This window comes from Ranitomeya variabilis, chromosome 6, assembly GCF_051348905.1.
Source record: "Ranitomeya variabilis isolate aRanVar5 chromosome 6, aRanVar5.hap1, whole genome shotgun sequence".
NCBI classification, from domain to species: domain Eukaryota; kingdom Metazoa; phylum Chordata; class Amphibia; order Anura; family Dendrobatidae; genus Ranitomeya; species Ranitomeya variabilis.
Window position 1 is genome coordinate 74302395 of NC_135237.1, and position 15792 is coordinate 74318186.

Here is a 15792-nt window from a genome sequence, read left to right on the forward strand (position 1 = left end):
TCACTTATGGAGCTGCACAGCTCCGTCAACAGAATAGTGGCTGTGGCCAGGTACTGCCTATCTGCCCCCTATTAATTTGAATAGGGGGCGGATGTACAGTATCCGGTCAAGGCCACTATACAGTCAATGGAGCAGCTCCATAACTGAGCAGATCCCGACCATGCCGACACCTGGAGCAGCAGATCAGACATTGATGACCCTTTCTAAGGATAGGTCGTGAATGCTGAAATCTGGGACAACCCCTTTAAGGAAATCTTGATATTGCACTGCCAAGGAAATATCAACGCACATGAATGCATTAACAAAGTAAATCTCAAGGCAAATAATGTCATGAGACGCTAAGCTCCTCATAGTGGTGGGTGTCATGTTCCCAATGGCAGGGAATTAAACACATAACACGGGCAAAAACAGGACGAGCTCTAGGGTGATGGAACCTGAGCTGACCGCGTTCCTGAACCTCAACACTCAACTAACAGCAGCCGGGGAACGTTCCTGGGGGGACTCTAGACGTCTCGCGCCAGCCGGAGATCTAGCTACCCCTATCAGAAGAATCACAGACCTATCTTGCCTCCAGAGAAATAAACCCACAGAAATAGCAGCCCCCCACATATAATGACGGTGAAATGAGAGGAAGGCACAAACGTAGTTATGAAAACAGATTCAGCAAAATGAGGCCCGGTTTATCTAGATAGCAGAGGATACAAAAGGTGAACTGCGCGGTCAGCTTAAAACCCTTCAAAATACCATCCTGAAATTACTTGAACTCATGTGCCAACTCATGGTACATGAGTGGTAATTTCAGCCCACTAGAGCAACCAGCAGCAGAGAATTACATATCTGCAAGCTGGACTAAAAACATGAAAGCAAACATGAAACAGGGAAATCCAGACTTAGCTTGTCTTGAAGGCCTAGGAGCAGGTAGCAAAGGTAACAGAGACACACTGATACATTGATAGCCGGCAAGGGAATGACAGGAAAGCCAGGTTAAATAGGAAACACCCAGCCTCTGATGGACAGGTGGAAACCAGAGACCGCAACCCACCAAAGTCACCCAGTACCAGCTGTAACCACCAGAGGGAGCCCAAAAACAGAATCCACAACAGTACCCCCCCCTTGAGGAGGGGTCACCGAACCCTCACGAGAACCCCCAGGGCGATCAGGATGAGCTCTATGTAAGGCGCGGACCAAATCAGTCGCATGAACATCAGAGGCGACCACCCAGGAATTATCCTCCTGACCATAACCCTTCCACTTAACCAAATACTGGAGTTTACGTCTGGAAACACGAGAATCCAAGATCTTCTCAACAACATACTCCAATTCTCCCTCCACCAGCACCGGAGCAGGAGGCTCAACCGAAGGAACAACGGGCACCTCATACCTCCGCAATAACGACCGATGGAACACATTATGAATAGCAAACGATGCTGGGAGATCCAAACGAAAAGATACAGGGTTAAGAATCTCCAAGATCTTATAAGGACCGATGAACCGAGGCTTGAACTTAGGAGAAGAGACCTTCATAGGGACAAAACGAGAAGACAACCACACCAAGTCCCCAACAAGAAGTCGGGGACCCACGCGGCGACGGCGATTAGCAAACTGCTGAGTCTTCTCCTGAGACAACTTCAAATTGTCCACCACCTGATTCCAAATCTGATGTAGCCTGTCCACCACCACGTCCACTCCAGGACAATCCGAAAGCTCCACCTGACCAGAGGAAAAACGAGGATGAAACCCCGAATTACAAAAGAAAGGAGAAACCAAAGTAGCAGAACTAGCCCGATTATTAAGGGCAAATTCGGCCAGTGGCAAAAAGGCAACCCAGTCATCTTGATCAGCAGAAACAAAATACCTTAAATAAGTTTCCAAGGTCTGATTAGTTCGCTCCGTCTGGCCATTCGTCTGAGGATGGAATGCAGACGAGAAAGACAAATCAATGCCCATCTTAGCACAAAACATCCGCCAAAATCTAGACACAAACTGGGATCCCCTGTCAGAAACGATATTCTCCGGAATCCCATGCAAACGAACCACGTTCTGAAAAAATAAAGGGACCAACTCAGAGGAGGAAGGCAACTTAGGCAAGGGTACCAAATGAACCATCTTAGAAAAGCGGTCACACACAACCCAGATAACGGACATTTTCTGTGAGACAGGGAGATCTGAAATAAAATCCATGGAAATGTGCGTCCAAGGCCTCTTCGGGATAGGCAAGGATAACAACAACCCACTGGCCCGAGAACAGCAAGGCTTAGCCCGAGCACACACTTCACAAGACTGCACAAAGGTGCGCACATCCCTTGACAAGGAAGGCCACCAAAAAGACCTGGCCACCAAGTCTCTAGTACCAAATATTCCAGGATGACCAGCCAACACAGAAGAATGGACCTCGGAGATGACTCTACTGGTCCAATCATCCGGAACAAACAGTCTTTCTGGTGGACAACGATCAGGTTTATCCGCCTGAAACTCCTGCAATGCACGTCGCAAGTCTGGGGAGACGGCGGACAATATTACCCCATCCCTAAGGATACCAGTAGGCCCAGAGTCTCCAGGAGAGTCAGGCACAAAACTCCTGGAAAGAGCATCTGCCTTCACATTCTTTGAACCTGGCAGGTATGAAACCACAAAATTGAAACGAGAAAAAAACAACGACCAACGAGCCTGTCTAGGATTCAGACGCCTGGCAGACTCAAGGTAAATCAGATTTTTGTGATCAGTCAAGACCACCACACGATGTCTAGCACCCTCAAGCCAATGACGCCACTCCTCAAATGCCCACTTCATGGCCAAAAGCTCCCGATTACCCACATCATAATTGCGCTCGGCGGGCGAGAATTTTCTAGAAAAGAACGCACATGGCTTCATCACCGAGCCATCGGAACTTCTCTGTGACAAAACCGCCCCCGCTCCAATCTCGGAAGCATCAACCTCAACCTGAAAAGGAAGTGAAACATCTGGTTGACATAACACAGGAGCAGAAGAAAACCGGCGCTTAAGTTCCTGAAAGGCCTCCACAGCCGTAGGAGACCAATTAGCAACATCAGCACCCTTTTTAGTCAAATCAGTCAAAGGTTTAACAACACTGGAAAAATTAGTAATGAACCGACGATAAAAATTAGCAAAACCCAAGAACTTCTGAAGACTCTTAACAGATGTAGGTTGTGTCCAGTCACAAATCGACTGAACCTTGATGGGATCCATCTCAATAGTAGAAGGAGAAAAAATGTACCCCAAAAAAGAAATCTTCTGGACTCCGAAGAGACATTTTGAGCCCTTCACAAACAGAGAATTGACCCGCAGGACTTGAAACACCTTCCTGACCTGTAGAACATGAGACTCCCAGTCATCAGAAAACACCAAAATATCATCCAAATACACAATCATAAACTTATCCAGATATTCACGGAAAATATTGTGCATAAAGGACTGAAAGACTGAAGGAGCATTAGAAAGTCCAAAAGGCATTACCAAATACTCAAAATGGCCCTCAGGCGTATTAAATGCGGTTTTCCACTCATCACCCTGCTTTATCCGCACAAGATTATACGCACCGCGAAGATCTATCTTAGTGAACCACCTAGCCCCCTTAATGCGAGCAAACAAATCAGTCAATAATAGCAATGTATACTGATATTTGACTGTAATCTTATTCAGAAGGCGATAATCTATACAAGGCCTCAGGGAACCATCTTTTTTTGCCATGAAAAAAAAACCTGCTCCCAGAGGGGACGAAGATGGACGAATATGTCCCTTTTCCAAGGACTCCTTAGTATAATTCCGCATAGCAGTATGCTCTGGCACTGACAGATTAAATAAACGACCCTTAGGGAACTTACTGCCAGGAATTAATTCTATAGCACAGTCACAATCCCTATGAGGAGGGAGCGAATTGAGCTTAGGCTCCTCAAAAACATCCCGATAGTCAGACAAAAACGCAGGGACCTCAGAAGGAGTAGATGAAGCGATTGAAATCAGCGGTGCATCATCATGAACCCCCTGACATCCCCAGCTTAACACAGACATTGTTTTCCAATCCAGGACTGGATTATGAGTTTGTAACCATGGCAGCCCCAGCACTAGTACATCATGTAAATTATACAGTACAAGGAAGCGAATCACCTCCTGATGAACGGGAGTCATGCGCATGGTCACTTGTGTCCAGTACTGCGGTTTATTCATAGCCAATGGTGTAGAGTCAATTCCCTTCAAAGGAATAGGAACTTCCAGAGGCTCCAGACTAAAACCGCAGCGTTTGGCAAATGACCAATCCATAAGACTCAGGGCAGCGCCCGAATCCACATAGGCATCGACGGAAATGGATGACAGTGAACAAATCAGAGTTACAGACAAAATGAACTTAGACTGCAGAGTACTAATGGCAAAAGATTTATCAACCTTTTTTGTGCGTTTAGAGCATGCTGATATAACATGAGCTGAATCACCACAATAAAAACACAATCCATTTTTCCGCCTATAATTTTGCCGTTCACTTCTGGACTGAATTCTATCACATTGCATAGTCTCAGGTGCCTGTTCAGAAGACACCGCCAACTGGTGCACAGGTTTGCGCTCCCGTAAACGCCGATCAATCTGAATGGCCATAGCCATAGACTCATTCAGACCTGTAGGCGCAGGGAACCCCACCATAATATCCTTAATGGCCTCAGAAAGACCATCTCTGAAATTTGCAGCCAGGGCGCACTCATTCCACTGAGTAAGCACCGACCACTTCCGAAATTTTTGACAATATACTTCCGCTTCATCATGCCCCTGAGAGAGGGCTAATAAAGCCTTTTCAGCCTGAATCTCCAGGTTAGGTTCCTCATAGAGCAATCCCAGTGCCAGAAAAAACGCATCCACACTGAGCAATGCAGGATCCCCTGGTGCCAATACTGTCATGTTCCCAATGGCAGGGAATTAAACACATAACACGGGCAAAAACAGGACGAGCTCTAGGGTGATGGAACCTGAGCTGACCGCGATCCTGAACCTCAACACTCAACTAACAGCAGCCGGGGAACGTTCCTGGGGGGACTCTAGACGTCTCGCGCCAGCCGGAGATCTAGCTACCCCTATCAGAAGAATCACAGACCTATCTTGCCTCCAGAGAAATAAACCCACAGAAATAGCAGCCCCCCACATATAATGACGGTGAAATGAGAGGAAGGCACAAACGTAGTTATGGAAACAGATTCAGCAATGTGAGGCCCGCTTAAGCTAGATAGCAGAGGATACAAAAGGTGAACTGCGCGGTCAGCTTAAAACCCTTCAAAATACCATCCTGAAATTACTTGAACTCATGTGCCAACTCATGGTACATGAGTGGTAATTTCAGCCCACTAGAGCAACCAGCAGCAGAGAATTACATATCTGCAAGCTGGACTAAAAACATGAAAGCAAACATGAAACAGGGAAATCCAGACTTAGCTTGTCTTGAAGGCCTAGGAGCAGGTAGCAAAGGTAACAGAGACACACTGATACATTGATAGCCGGCAAGGGAATGACAGGAAAGCCAGGTTAAATAGGAAACACCCAGCCTCTGATGGACAGGTGGAAACCAGAGACCGCAACCCACCAAAGTCACCCAGTACCAGCTGTAACCACCAGAGGGAGCCCAAAAACAGAATCCACAACAGTACCCCCCCCTTGAGGAGGGGTCACCGAACCCTCACGAGAACCCCCAGGGCGATCAGGATGAGCTCTATGTAAGGCGAGGACCAAATCAGTCGCATGAACATCAGAGGCGACCACCCAGGAATTATCCTCCTGACCATAACCCTTCCACTTAACCAAATACTGGAGTTTACGTCTGGAAACACGAGAATCCAAGATCTTCTCAACAACATACTCCAATTCTCCCTCCACCAGCACCGGAGCAGGAGGCTCAACCGAAGGAACAACGGGCACCTCATACCTCCGCAATAACGACCGATGGAACACATTATGAATAGCAAACGATGCTGGGAGATCCAAACGAAAAGATACAGGGTTAAGAATCTCCAAGATCTTATAAGGACCGATGAACCGAGGCTTGAACTTAGGAGAAGAGACCTTCATAGGGACAAAACGAGAAGACAACCACACCGAGTCCCCAACAAGAAGTCGGGGACCCACGCGGCGACGGCGATTAGCAAACTGCTGAGTCTTCTCCTGAGACAACTTCAAATTGTCCACCACCTGATTCCAAATCTGATGTAGCCTGTCCACCACCACGTCCACTCCAGGACAATCCGAAAGCTCCACCTGACCAGAGGAAAAACGAGGATGAAACCCCGAATTACAAAAGAAAGGAGAAACCAAAGTAGCAGAACTAGCCCGATTATTAAGGGCAAATTCGGCCAGTGGCAAAAAGGCAACCCAGTCATCTTGATCAGCAGAAACAAAATACCTTAAATAAGTTTCCAAGGTCTGATTAGTTCGCTCCGTCTGGCCATTCGTCTGAGGATGGAATGCAGACGAGAAAGACAAATCAATGCCCATCTTAGCACAAAACATCCGCCAAAATCTAGACACAAACTGGGATCCCCTGTCAGAAACGATATTCTCCGGAATCCCATGCAAACGAACCACGTTCTGAAAAAATAAAGGGACCAACTCAGAGGAGGAAGGCAACTTAGGCAAGGGTACCAAATGAACCATCTTAGAAAAGCGGTCACACACAACCCAGATAACGGACATTTTCTGTGAGACAGGGAGATCTGAAATAAAATCCATGGAAATGTGCGTCCAAGGCCTCTTCGGGATAGGCAAGGATAACAACAACCCACTGGCCCGAGAACAGCAAGGCTTAGCCCGAGCACACACTTCACAAGACTGCACAAAGGTGCGCACATCCCTTGACAAGGAAGGCCACCAAAAAGACCTGGCCACCAAGTCTCTAGTACCAAATATTCCAGGATGACCAGCCAACACAGAAGAATGGACCTCGGAGATGACTCTACTGGTCCAATCATCCGGAACAAACAGTCTTTCTGGTGGACAACGATCAGGTTTATCCGCCTGAAACTCCTGCAATGCACGTCGCAAGTCTGGGGAGACGGCGGACAATATTACCCCATCCCTAAGGATACCAGTAGGCCCAGAGTCTCCAGGAGAGTCAGGCACAAAACTCCTGGAAAGAGCATCTGCCTTCACATTCTTTGAACCTGGCAGGTATGAAACCACAAAATTGAAACGAGAAAAAAACAACGACCAACGAGCCTGTCTAGGATTCAGACGCCTGGCAGACTCAAGGTAAATCAGATTTTTGTGATCAGTCAAGACCACCACACGATGTCTAGCACCCTCAAGCCAATGACGCCACTCCTCAAATGCCCACTTCATGGCCAAAAGCTCCCGATTACCCACATCATAATTGCGCTCGGCGGGCGAGAATTTTCTAGAAAAGAACGCACATGGCTTCATCACCGAGCCATCGGAACTTCTCTGTGACAAAACCGCCCCCGCTCCAATCTCGGAAGCATCAACCTCAACCTGAAAAGGAAGTGAAACATCTGGTTGACATAACACAGGAGCAGAAGAAAACCGGCGCTTAAGTTCCTGAAAGGCCTCCACAGCCGTAGGAGACCAATTAGCAACATCAGCACCCTTTTTAGTCAAATCAGTCAAAGGTTTAACAACACTGGAAAAATTAGTAATGAACCGACGATAAAAATTAGCAAAACCCAAGAACTTCTGAAGACTCTTAACAGATGTAGGTTGTGTCCAGTCACAAATCGACTGAACCTTGACGGGATCCATCTCAATAGTAGAAGGAGAAAAAATGTACCCCAAAAAAGAAATCTTCTGGACTCCGAAGAGACATTTTGAGCCCTTCACAAACAGAGAATTGACCCGCAGGACTTGAAACACCTTCCTGACCTGTAGAACATGAGACTCCCAGTCATCAGAAAACACCAAAATATCATCCAAATACACAATCATAAACTTATCCAGATATTCACGGAAAATATTGTGCATAAAGGACTGAAAGACTGAAGGAGCATTAGAAAGTCCAAAAGGCATCACCAAATACTCAAAATGGCCCTCAGGCGTATTAAATGCGGTTTTCCACTCATCACCCTGCTTTATCCGCACAAGATTATACGCACCGCGAAGATCTATCTTAGTGAACCACCTAGCCCCCTTAATGCGAGCAAACAAATCAGTCAATAATAGCAATGTATACTGATATTTGACTGTAATCTTATTCAGAAGGCGATAATCTATACAAGGCCTCAGGGAACCATCTTTTTTTGCCATGAAAAAAAACCTGCTCCCAGAGGGGACGAAGATGGACGAATATGTCCCTTTTCCAAGGACTCCTTAGTATAATTCCGCATAGCAGTATGCTCTGGCACTGACAGATTAAATAAACGACCCTTAGGGAACTTACTGCCAGGAATTAATTCTATAGCACAGTCACAATCCCTATGAGGAGGGAGCGAATTGAGCTTAGGCTCCTCAAAAACATCCCGATAGTCAGACAAAAACGCAGGGACCTCAGAAGGAGTAGATGAAGCGATTGAAATCAGCGGTGCATCATCATGAACCCCCTGACATCCCCAGCTTAACACAGACATTGTTTTCCAATCCAGGACTGGATTATGAGTTTGTAACCATGGCAGCCCCAGCACTAGTACATCATGTAAATTATACAGTACAAGGAAGCGAATCACCTCCTGATGAACGGGAGTCATGCGCATGGTCACTTGTGTCCAGTACTGCGGTTTATTCATATCCAATGGTGTAGAGTCAATTCCCTTCAAAGGAATAGGAACTTCCAGAGGCTCCAGACTAAAACCGCAGCGTTTGGCAAATGACCAATCCATAAGACTCAGGGCAGCGCCCGAATCCACATAGGCATCGACGGAAATGGATGACAGTGAACAAATCAGAGTTACAGACAAAATGAACTTAGACTGCAGAGTACTAATGGCAAAAGATTTATCAACCTTTTTTGTGCGTTTAGAGCATGCTGATATAACATGAGCTGAATCACCACAATAAAAACACAATCCATTTTTCCGCCTATAATTTTGCCGTTCACTTCTGGACTGAATTCTATCACATTGCATAGTCTCAGGTGCCTGTTCAGAAGACACCGCCAACTGGTGCACAGGTTTGCGCTCCCGTAAACGCCGATCAATCTGAATGGCCATAGCCATAGACTCATTCAGACCTGTAGGCGCAGGGAACCCCACCATAATATCCTTAATGGCCTCAGAAAGACCATCTCTGAAATTTGCAGCCAGGGCGCACTCATTCCACTGAGTAAGCACCGACCACTTCCGAAATTTTTGACAATATACTTCCGCTTCATCATGCCCCTGAGAGAGGGCTAATAAAGCCTTTTCAGCCTGAATCTCCAGGTTAGGTTCCTCATAGAGCAATCCCAGTGCCAGAAAAAACGCATCCACACTGAGCAATGCAGGATCCCCTGGTGCCAATACTGTCATGTTCCCAATGGCAGGGAATTAAACACATAACACGGGCAAAAACAGGACGAGCTCTAGGGTGATGGAACCTGAGCTGACCGCGATCCTGAACCTCAACACTCAACTAACAGCAGCCGGGGAACGTTCCTGGGGGGACTCTAGACGTCTCGCGCCAGCCGGAGATCTAGCTACCCCTATCAGAAGAATCACAGACCTATCTTGCCTCCAGAGAAATAAACCCACAGAAATAGCAGCCCCCCACATATAATGACGGTGAAATGAGAGGAAGGCACAAACGTAGTTATGAAAACAGATTCAGCAAAATGAGGCCCGCTTAAGCTAGATAGCAGAGGATACAAAAGGTGAACTGCGCGGTCAGCTTAAAACCCTTCAAAATACCATCCTGAAATTACTTGAACTCATGTGCCAACTCATGGTACATGAGTGGTAATTTCAGCCCACTAGAGCAACCAGCAGCAGAGAATTACATATCTGCAAGCTGGACTAAAAACATGAAAGCAAACATGAAACAGGGAAATCCAGACTTAGCTTGTCTTGAAGGCCTAGGAGCAGGTAGCAAAGGTAACAGAGACACACTGATACATTGATAGCCGGCAAGGGAATGACAGGAAAGCCAGGTTAAATAGGAAACACCCAGCCTCTGATGGACAGGTGGAAACCAGAGACCGCAACCCACCAAAGTCACCCAGTACCAGCTGTAACCACCAGAGGGAGCCCAAAAACAGAATCCACAACAGGTGGGTGCGGGCAGCCCGAGATTTATTACAATGTAAAGGAAAGCAGGGAATGTGCACTTTAGTAACATGAATGCTATCAGGTTTACTGGTGCCCTTTCTGTGATGACCATAGGCCAAAATGTGTTTAGAGAAGTCTAATTTGTTGCTGCAAAGTCTTTGGCATCAGTGGACTTTTCTATTCTATAACCAGGTCTGTGCCGTCATAGTTTATACTTAAAAAAAACAAACAAAAAAAAAACAGTTTAGTTACCTTGTTTATTTATTTGATTAGTGATCAGTCTTTTCAAAATCATGAACCTTTGTAATTTTCTGTATCAACTTGTCTTGCTTCCTTTTCTCTCTGACTCCCTGCTGATGGGCTGTTTCATCTGCCTTGTTCTTGCATTTAGAGTAGCTGTTTTGAACTGCAGATCTAGCAAATATCTCTCCTCCAGATTGTGAGCATCTCTGCTGCCCTCCTCCATGCCCAGACACAATGTACACACCGAGGTAGGGGGATATTTCATAAATCTGCAGTTCAAACCATCTATTCTTACTGCATGAACAAGGCAGTGGAAACGGCCCATTTGAGCAGTGAGTCTGAGGGAAAGGGACCCAAGATAAGGTACAGAAGCTAATTGCAAAGCAATACCTGATTACTAATTGAAAGAAAGAAAAAAAATGGTTTTCTTACTCTTTAAAGCATACCTAACAGCAGGATTTTGCAAAGTAATCTACAGCCATTGTCAGGATGACGTTGTTACACTGACTAAAATGATACCTGGGGTGAAGAAATCTATCTTGTGGTTCTTGTGTAATCAGTGTTAGAGGTTTTCAGTTAATGATATGCCCGTGCTCCGGGGCGGGACTGTAGGCAGAGTCTGATCTTACTGCTCGAAGCCACAGAAACCAAGGAAATACCTGCCCACAGTCCGCCCGAAGCACAAATCTGTTCCTCATCATAGAGCGAGAGAGACAGACTGTTTGTGCCTTGGGGTGACCTGTGGGCAGGTATTTCCTTGGTTTCTGTGGCTTCGAGCAGGAAGATCAGACTCTGCCTGCAGTCCGGACCCAGAGCACTGATTACACAAGAACCACAAGATGGATTTCTTCAATCCAGGTATTAATCAGTATAACAGCGCCCACATGACAATGTCTGTAGTTTACTTAGCAGCATCCTGCTGACAGGTTAGCTTTAACTGCTTCCAGCCTTTAGCCATGCATGTACACTGAAAGTAGGACTAATGCTCCATTGTGAATGCTTGGAGACTGTCTAATTGGCTGTGAAAACGGACTATGAACACTGGTCAGGGTCATCGAATAAGTGATAGCAATTGTCAGACATAATAATGGCATTCAATTACTCAGATTTCCAAGGCTTTCCTTTGCTAGTACCTACCAAGGCCCCCTTCACGATTGGATAAACCTTTTAAATTTGGTGGGAGTATCTTCACTATGAAAGGTATATTCAAATGCTTAAAAAAGTAGTGAAAATTTCAGCAAGATGTATATAGACACATGAACATCAGAACCAGGATATAGCCTGGATTGGTCACTCCTTCACATGCTAGACACAGGTTTATATGAGACAACTAGTGATGAGCGAATATACTCGTTACTTGAGATTTCTCGAGCACGCTCGGGGGTCCTCCGAGTATTTTTTAGTGCTCAGAGTTTTCGTTTTTCTTGCCGCAGCTGAATGATTTACATCTGTTAGCCAGCATAAGTTCATGTGTAGCAACCAGGCAACCCCCACATGTACTTATGCTGGCTAACAGATGTAAATCATTCAGCTGCGGCAAGAAAAACTAAATCTCCGAGCACTAAAAAATACTCGGAGGACGCCCGAGCATGCTCGACAAATCTCGAGTAACGAGTATATTCGCTCATCACTAGAGACAACCCATCGAATGTCATTAACGAGTGTACGTCCCTTATCTCAGATACTGGTCAACAAAAAAATCATCAGACGATGCAGTGATGTATCCAAGATCCTAGGCATAAGGCTATGTGCACACGTAGGAAAAGAGATGCAGAATTTTCTGCACAAAATCCGCATCTCCTGGCAGAATCTGCAGCCGCGGATTTTATGCAGATTTTGTGCGGAATTGTTGCGGATTTTGTGCGAATTTTCTACGGATTTTGCCACTGCGGATTTTTATCATAGAGGGGTGCAGAAACGCTGCAGATGCGCACAAAAGAAGTGACATGCACTTCTTTGAAATCCTCAGCATTTCCGCACTGATTTTTCTGCACCATCTGCACAGCTTTTTTTTGGCCCATTGATTTACATTGTACTGTACATCACAGTGCGGATCTGCAGCGTTTCTGCATGGAAAAATCCGCTGCGGATCCGCACTAAATCCGCATCGTGTGCACATAGCCTTAGTCAACAGAGAAAATGCAGCTACTGTATATACACTGGTTTAAATAATCAGATAGTGTACCATAATCAGAGGCACCAAATCATCACACTCATCAATCTGAAGTTTAAGAAAAGCATGATACATATCAGATACTTAGCATTTGCATGTACCGTAGTGACTGCCTGTTAGGGCGTCCCACCTTAGAGGAAATCAGTATAAAGGGTAGATATTTTTTCGAACATCTGTTACGCATGTTTTTTTAATCATATACCGAGACTGTTGAGTAACATCTTATATATAACATTATATCATTACATGGCCCTATATGTCTATAAGAGGAGCCTTGTTAAAGACTAGACATACTTTGGAGCAGCTCATTGATTCTTAAATGAGACCCTCTTGTTTCCCTACTATGAGTTTATGTACGGGTTTTTGGATACTGTGTGTGTGTTTTTCACTGTAGCTTATGTATTAGTATTATATAGGGGTGCATTAGGGTTTTCAGGGCTACTGACATGGAGCAGGGGCACCATTTCACCGACAATTAGGGTGTCAACCTGACTATTCGGGCTTTCTAGGGATAGATTAGCCGCCTTTACGATAATCTATTTTTTATATGGACCATGGTTCAACATTTTTGAGCATACCCTGATTGGTTGTGCAACACCATTTTTAGAAGTTTATTGTGAGTAATATACTTTTGCCAATTAATAAAAATTAATTTTTAGGGATCTATTTTTTTGATTGTGTTTCCTATGATATTGAGGCCCTGCTGGTCTATTTTTCGGTGTTTTTTTCACACTTATTTTTAAAGTCCCGGATATCCCTTTTAGTATTGACGTGTATGGAGGAGTAATGAACAATAATCCTCGTTCTGGAGACACTGATGACCGTATAACATTATCTGAGTATGGTCCGCAACTTCAGGACTGACCGCGAATCTCCTGACCCAAACTCAGTGTCCTCATAGGCATATATAAGGAGACCCGCAGTAAGTCCTGAAGTTACGGACCATACTTGGACTCTGATCTATGAACGTCTGAATTTGGCCTTCGATTCAGTCCTTCGTCATCAGATGTTTATGGCATCTGACGTTGCATGGCAGATCGCTGCTCATATGACTGTTTCATGTTACTATTTTTTTACTTTTACATATTCCTGAACACACTGGCTTGTAGTTCCTATTCAGGTGTGGAATACAATGTCAAGCGTGGGAATCGCTGACTTCATTTACTGCTGTAATCACTAAGGCCGTGTGTAAAGATATTGCAGACAAGCCATCATTCATATTTGTCATGTAACTAATGAAAGCCAAAGTTTGTAAGCAAATATACGTGCAGAAAATGGTGTTAGCGGCAAATGGCACAGAGATGTGTACCAGAAGAGAAAGTTCCCAGAGATTTCATGTACAGCATTTTCAGTTACACCTGACAGACAAGCTGAATACCTTGTTATTAAGCCACATACAATATATCTCAAATAGGTTCTTGGAGTTTTTAAGAGGTTTTATGTGACACATTAAAGGGAATCTGTCAGCAGAATTTTGCTATATAATCTGAGGTCAGCATGAAGCAGGGGTTAAAATACAGATTATAACGATGTGTCACTTGTCAGGCTGTGTGCTGTGCTTTACTTACAATGAAGGTTTTATCATTAAGACATTATTATCATTGCCAGGATTAGCTGCCTTCTGCCAAGTCATCCGACCACGCCCACTTCTGTGATAAGCAGCTCACTGTGAATATACAATGTGCACAGAAAGCTGTGGTGGGGCGGAAGCAGCTTTACCAGATCTGTTGCATTCTACATCTTAGAACTCTGATTGTGTCACAGCTGCGTCACCAAGTAATCTAAGTAGCACATAACTGAAATCAGGGTCTCTTTTCCTATATTATGCTTCTCTCAGATAAGGTAGAAAAAACCTGCTGACAGATTCCCTTTAAGACTTGCATCTGAAACCAACTCTTGTTAAATTAAAATGCACGAAATGTATCAGTGGCCAGTATTTTTTAATCAATTTTGTGCTATTCTCGGGGGATCCTTTTGAAATCTGCACTTTTAGCACAGATTTGCCCAAATACCGCATGTGCCATTCTCTGTTCACTGAAGACACTCGCAGGTAAGATGCGGATCATGACCCCTCCAAATTAACAGCACCCACTTTTTAAAGTGTTGATGAGTGCAGAGTGAACATTGATATTTCGGTGAGATTTTGCACTAGTTTTTGGTAGTTATCTGTAAAAACTAATTCCAATAGCATCATAACTCTCCCCCTGATAAGACCTATAACCTAAGACATTGGGATGAATACACCATTCCTTCCTGCAGACTTATCCTATGTGCAGGAGTGGTATCACTGTCACTGCTCTCCTCAGTCCGATGGTGGTCTTTGTGCACAGTATGGCGGGGTTCAGTGGGAACAGTATAGTCATCCATCTTTAGCAGTTGTCGGACTGATTGGCCTCTTTATTTGCAGAACTCAAGGTGGTGTTCATGTCCATAGTGACAAGCTGACAGTAACGTCTCCGGTCTTAATGTGGCTTCTGGTAAGTTTTTAGTCTTGTAGTTTTATTTTCTGGTGAGATGAACAATAAACTTTAAGGCTGAGGACACACTTGCTTTTGGAGTCCCGTTTTTCTGTTCCATTTTAGGAACAAATGGCACCAGATGGACCCAATTGACTAAAATTGGGCCTGTTTCCTTTTTCGAGGCTGTGCCTTTACAAGAAAAAAAAAGCCAAGTATGTTTAACCAAGAGGTTTGGACAAAAATGTGTGACTCTAGCCTAAAATGTAAAAAGAAATGACATAAATAAAGGCAGGGAGGCCGCAGTCTGAGCTCCAGAAGATGGTTGCCAGCAGCTGGAACATTGATCCACTGTCCCTTACATTAGAGAAATGAAGTTGCAGAAACTCCTAAATATCTAGTGAATAAATGTAAAAGTCTCTGCGACATTCGGTACAACATTTAGCTGTAAATGGGCTCTTTTCAAGCAAAAAAGGGCCAGAATGTAGTACATGGACACGGTACTGAATATCGGTCACTACTGGCCGTGACATCTGGTGGGGTTGATGCAGTAGTGTTGTGTCGCTGTGGCTTCATGTTGCCCCTGATATATAGCGCAGCGGCGATCACTGGGCTCAGCAGCACAATCGGGCTCAGCAGCACAATCGGGCACAGAAGAATTACGTTTGAGATGATATCTGAGTTGTGAGTTCAGTTTTCCTGTTCCCTCCTACAGATACCTTGAAATGCTAAATGTGAACAG

At 44.9% G+C, this 15792-nt stretch overlaps 1 protein-coding gene across 6 annotated transcripts in view; it reads left to right on the forward strand.

The window, feature by feature from the left end:
* Positions 1–15792, forward strand: part of XYLB (xylulokinase) — a 306665-nt gene that overhangs the window by 115718 nt on the left and 175155 nt on the right. For all 6 annotated transcript variants that reach the window (XM_077268660.1, XM_077268663.1, XM_077268662.1 and 3 more), the window contains one exon: positions 15002–15071. In XM_077268660.1, coding sequence (XP_077124775.1) covers positions 15002–15071 — 70 coding nt within the window. The remainder of the gene's footprint in view (positions 1–15001; positions 15072–15792) is intronic.